Genomic DNA, 5269 nt, shown 5'->3' on the forward strand with positions numbered 1-5269 from the left:
TCACCTGCAGCTTTTGATGTGAACAATTTAACATGGTTTCTTTTTCCTTCATGATTGCCAAGAAAAGAAAAATAGATATGTATTCTGATATCTTTGTCCTGGTCTTGTCCTACACCATCAAAATAAGGTTGATCTAGGATCAGCTGACCAATTACATTAGTAATCAGTTAGCATTAGACAAGAAGTTAGCTAATGCTATTAAAAATTATCCCAAGCAAACCAACATGGAGACCTAAATTTTGCTCCAACAAGTTTAACTTGATAATACATGTATTAGATTGCATACATTAATCAAGAAAATATAGAAATTGGTACCATTTGTTTCACATTACAGACTTATGACATGTTAGTTGCAGTGTTGGACCAACATTATTATGATGATGTGGGAACAACACCAACACAGGGAAACACCTACTCTGATAGCTCAGGCTGAGGGTTAATGCCATCACATCTGAGGGTTCAAACAAATAAATGCCAAATAGTTTATGTAGATAAGCTGGTTTCTGGTTCTAATGCTGTGCATGTTGGTTAAGGACTGTATCCACACAAACAAAAATGATCCTAATAAATGGTTTGGTTAAAACTGTAAACAAAAGAAGTGCACTGTGAAGAGTAGCCTCAAAAGGACCAAGCTGTTCTTTTACTAGTTCGGACCCTTGTAGTGTGATGGTTCTGTGAACAAGTCTGCATTGTTTCAATACACTGAAGGAAATGTGGAAACCTGGACACATCAAATTTATTGAAAACAGGCGACCAAGATGATTAGAACTCGATCATTTTAAAAAGCTGGGCAATCGAGCTTTCTGTCTTGCCATTATTATTGAACTAATAAATCCTTGAATTATTTTAAATTCAAGTTAGAACTGCCTCTTGTGTCACTTACAATTAAAGATGGCAACATATATTCAGTGTCTTTATGGACAGTGATGGTGCACAATGTGATTGGCATCGGTTTATCTCTGTATCATCAGCTCCAGTTCAGTTTGATTCAGTTTTACTTGATATGATAAATCCAACCTTGATGTCATCCCTTCCTCAGTAATACTTCCATGAATGGTGAGTTGGGTGGTATTTCACTCTGAACTAACACTCCTACAAACTTGCCTGGCAGCAGTGGTAGTGTGGCCCAGTGTAGGCTCCAGTCTCAGAGGAGGTGTGGGTTCAAATCCCACCACTGCCATCACCTCTGAACAGAATTATGATCTGGCTCTCTTGTAGCAAATATAGCATCTGTTACACTGTAAAAAGAATAACCCTATTCAAATTAAAAAAAAATGATGTCCAATTGTCACATCCAAAATATTTGACTTCATAGAATCCAAATTGAGTCACTTGATATGACCTGATACTTTTATGTTGATATAAACAATATTACTAGACTTGACTGAAACTTTAAATTTTGCATTGATCCAAATTGATTTTTTTACATAGAACCATATTTTAATTATTGAACCAAGCTAATATATTGAAATTTAACCAACCTAATGTATTCACATCGAACCAAATTAACATGAACTAATATGTTTGTGTTGAAGCCAGGTAATTGATTTACATATATTCAAACTATATTTTTTACATTTCATTTTATTTCAGTTCAAAAATGCTCTGCATTTCCTATAAAAAACAAGACAGTTGGCCAACCAATTATTACAAAATTATTTATTGTTCCAAACCATTTTAACTATAATCAATAGAGAGGATTAGTAATATACAGATTTAGTGCTACGGCAGAAATGATTAGAGAAATGTTTGTTTTATAAAACCTGCAATCTTTTGAAAACCAGTATAAAACCTGCAATCTTTTGAAAACCAGTATAAAACCTGCAACCTGTCTAAAACTGGAATAAAACTATTATAAAAACTCTTTTTAAACCAATTTGCAAGTACTCAAAAATGTTTATATGTGCACTGTGCCTCTACAATGTAAAAAAAAATTAAAAAAAATCTACACATGTATCAATGAAATCAACTTAAATCTCCCTTTCAAATGGGTGTTCTTATAAATTTTGAATTTAGAATACCACTGCAGGCCAACCAAGCAAAATAACCAAGCACACATGCACATGCATGTGCACATGCACACATGCATGCAAACACACTACTGTGCAGTGTTAAGTTCACAATTAAGTTTGCGAATCTTAGAGGTCATCTTGTTAAAGTCAAGCTCCATCATAATCTTTTGAAGAGCCTCAAAGGTGAACCTGAATCCTCGTGGATATTCCATATTAAGAGCATAACAGAGTCCAAAGATCATTGCCACTCCAGCTGCCACAGAAGGCAACTCATTCAGGACTTCCACACCATCAATGATTATCCCGATGTCTCGAGGCTGATGTAGGAGGCTTGAGTTGTCCCTGAAGACGAAGAGTGCCATGGTGGCACTCTGCAGCTCTTCCTCAGCTTCATCTTTCTGGGATATCTTGAGGTAAAATATGGAACAAAATGTACAAGTGATAAATCTTGATAAATCTTTGACCATAATAAACTATTATTTTGATAGTTGTTTGGTCACAGACTATTAGAACAATTATTTGACTAATCAGATTGTGAATTGCATAATCATTAAATTAAATCAATGGTGGAACATTTTCATAAATGTTCCACAAAGCCCAAGAAAAAAAGAAAACAATACAGAACCCTAAGATATTAACTTGATGAGTTGATTAATCGTTGCTGTCCTACATTAATCACTGCATTTAATAGCAGAGTTGTCAAATTTACATCAAGAGACTGCGTCTCATGTAGAGACAGAACAGATATGGACATACCATGTATTCTTTTATCAAGTCCTCAACACGTTCTCCAAGGTAGATAATGAGAGATTTAAGTATACACTCCCTCCTAATGTCAGTATCAGCATCCTGCAGGAACAGTTAAAATTGTTACTATGCAATATGGAGAGTATGCTGCGTGAGAGGAATTTTTTTTCACCTCTCTATCCTCATGAGGTGACTAATGCCCCTTTTCCACCGACAAATCGGCACGGTGCGCTTGAGAGCAGTTCAGTTTAGCGCGGATGAACTCGTTTGTTGCAGTGGAAACATAAAGCGGACGTAACTGGGAACAGGGACGAACCCATCTGACTATGAAAAGTCGCGCGCAAAAGTCTTTGTCCGCAACGTCACAGCCCGAAGAACAACAACAATCGCGATATATGTGTGTTTTTGTACTTTGCTCTGTCTGTGGTTCATTTTGATTGGTTTGATTTTTGGTTCTTGTGGAGGAAGTCGCCATGGTCCAAAGTCAATGGAGTATGGTTGCTGGGAGGTTTTTTTAAAGCCTTTTGTGGGAGCGCTTCTATATCACATCACGTGGGCACCACACATACCCGGGCCAATCAGGTGTAAAGGCGGTGGAAAAGTGTCTGCAGGGGGCTAAAGTGAACTGAGCCACACCGTGTTCTGTCGGTGGAAAAGCGGCATATGCTTTCTTGTCCCTAAATAAAAGTTTATACGTATATATGTATGTATGTGTATCTGGCGAGTGAGAGTGAAAATGTGTCTCCGAAATAAATTTTGTTATAGTTGTGCTCTGTACTTTTATAATGACAATAAATCTCTTCATTCATTCAAGGACAAAGCCCACACTTCCTTTCAACATTTTAAAAGGTCACAGCCATAATCACTGACGTTACCAAAATAAAACTGTAACAGGATACAAATTCTCATTAGATACAGGGGTTAAAATGCTAACTGTCATGTTAATAGTTAATTATATACACCCTACCTGATCAAGAAACTCTAGGATTATGGCAGTTCTTGCTTTGGTTGTCCCTCCTTTCTTTCTGATTATTTTAAGTAGCTGTGGGGAGTGCTTGTCCAGCTGGGCCATGAATCTGGTTAGCAGGGGAACTGCAGTAACCCGCAGAAACTCTGCATTAATCTGTACATGAGTAGACAGTGTACAATACATTTTTTTAAAGACCAACTTCCAACAAGAAAAAGTCAAAACATATATGTCCCATTTCCAAACTATGATAAAAGGCATTAGTACAAAAAAGTTAAAGTTATACCTCTTCCATCTGAAATAGACCTGGCCATCTTTCCAAGAGGTTCTTGATGTCGGGCTTCTTATCCACAACCTCTTTCCTCCTGAATTCGAAGGTCCTGGCCATCTTCTCTCGTACAGTTTTCTCATTGTTTCTCTTCTTTAATTCGGTCAGGAGAGATATTCGCTCTAGTTCTAGGCTTCCTGGATTCTCACTGCTGGTCTGAGGATAGTAATTGGCCTCACCTCTTCTTGCCTTTTTGTTGTTCTTGGCTGGCTTGGGAACAGGATCTTCTCGTGACTTTGATTTGAGGGTATTTACTAAGAGCTCAGATGCAAGTCCATGTGACTTAAGCTGAGTGCGGTAATTGTTCATCTTAGTCTTTAGTCTGAGTTTCCATCCGTAGCTCTCATTGAAGGGGTCTGGTTGCCTCAAGCAGGGATGTTTCCTTGTCAGAGCTTCCGCAACGTCACTCAGGTCTGCATCACTGGGGTACGCCTTGTAGGAGAAAATCTTCTCTGCCAGTCTTTCCAGAATGTCGGACAACATTTTCGATGTAGGTGTGAGCCTGGTTTGGTCCTTTGTGTATTCCGCATTCCCTTTCTCAAGTTGACCTTCTGTTTCAAAAGAGAATTGTGGGATGTTGAACTCCTTTGGCCAGGGCTCTGTGCGGAGTTTCTCAGAGGAGCTGCTGCTTAGTATGACTGTGTCATCAGTGTGTGTTGAGATGGAGCTTGTATCTAGGTCACTTTCTACAAATTCTAAAAGTAATGTTTCAGTAGCAGACGGTATGACCTTGATGGTGGTAAGATCCTTGATCATGGAGGTTGAGTTCAAGTTCACAAATGTTCCACCAAAGTCTACATCTTTATATTGCAGCCTGATACCTCCAGCAACTTTGCATGACTCTTTAACTTGTTCAATGAGCTCTTCAACTGTGTCTGGCACCCTTGATAGATCCATCCTCTCAGAGCTATTGTCACTCAACAAAATGAGGAGTCGTATGGGATTTGCCATATTTGTGGATCAAGTTGCCTCTCAGCGCTAGAGCACACAAAACTTACAACATAAAATAACACAAAGGAAAGAGACACAACACAGTATCAGCTCCCACTGCAGGTTTTTGAACATATGTTATAAGGGTACTGTCACAGAAGACTGCAAATTTGGATTGCATGTTTAGTGTGTACAACCACACCTTATCCTATACAAAGGACATTTTCCAAAGCCAAAAGTGGTCCAGTTATGTCATTGACTTTTCTAGCCTGTATTGCACAGAAG

The 5269-nt window shown here is 38.3% G+C and overlaps 1 protein-coding gene across 1 annotated transcript; it reads right to left on the reverse strand.

Moving 5' to 3' along the window:
- Positions 1-1922: 1922 nt before the first annotated feature.
- LOC146717187 (uncharacterized) lies at positions 1923-4363 on the reverse strand. Its single transcript, XM_085472597.1, has 4 exons — positions 4013-4363; positions 3727-3882; positions 2769-2861; positions 1923-2419 (listed from the first exon to the last, which is right to left on the reverse strand). Exons 1-4 carry the CDS (start codon positions 4361-4363, stop codon positions 2099-2101), a joined length of 921 nt encoding a protein of 306 aa, XP_085328723.1. The 3' UTR covers positions 1923-2098.
- Between the last annotated feature and the right edge of the window lie 906 nt (positions 4364-5269).

The sequence above is a fragment of the Copadichromis virginalis genome, linkage group LG2 (assembly GCF_057382275.1).
Source record: "Copadichromis virginalis isolate Kocher_CV1m ecotype Utaka linkage group LG2, C_Virginalis_male_GT1.1, whole genome shotgun sequence".
Lineage (NCBI taxonomy): Eukaryota > Metazoa > Chordata > Actinopteri > Cichliformes > Cichlidae > Copadichromis > Copadichromis virginalis.

What these genes read in the sequence shown, in the direction of transcription:
- LOC146717187 (XM_085472597.1), bottom strand. Translation starts at nt 4,363, where the DNA reads ATGAACAATTACCGCACTCAGCTTAAGTCACATGGACTTGCATCTGAG. An exon ending in TCCTAGAGTTTCTTGATCAG is followed by an intron (nt 2,862 to 3,726) that starts GTAGGGTGTATA and finishes CTGTTCCTGCAG; the next exon opens with GATGCTGATACTGACATTAG. An exon ending in ACTTGATAAAAGAATACATG is followed by an intron (nt 2,420 to 2,768) that starts GTATGTCCATAT and finishes TTTTACCTCAAG; the next exon opens with ATATCCCAGAAAGATGAAGC.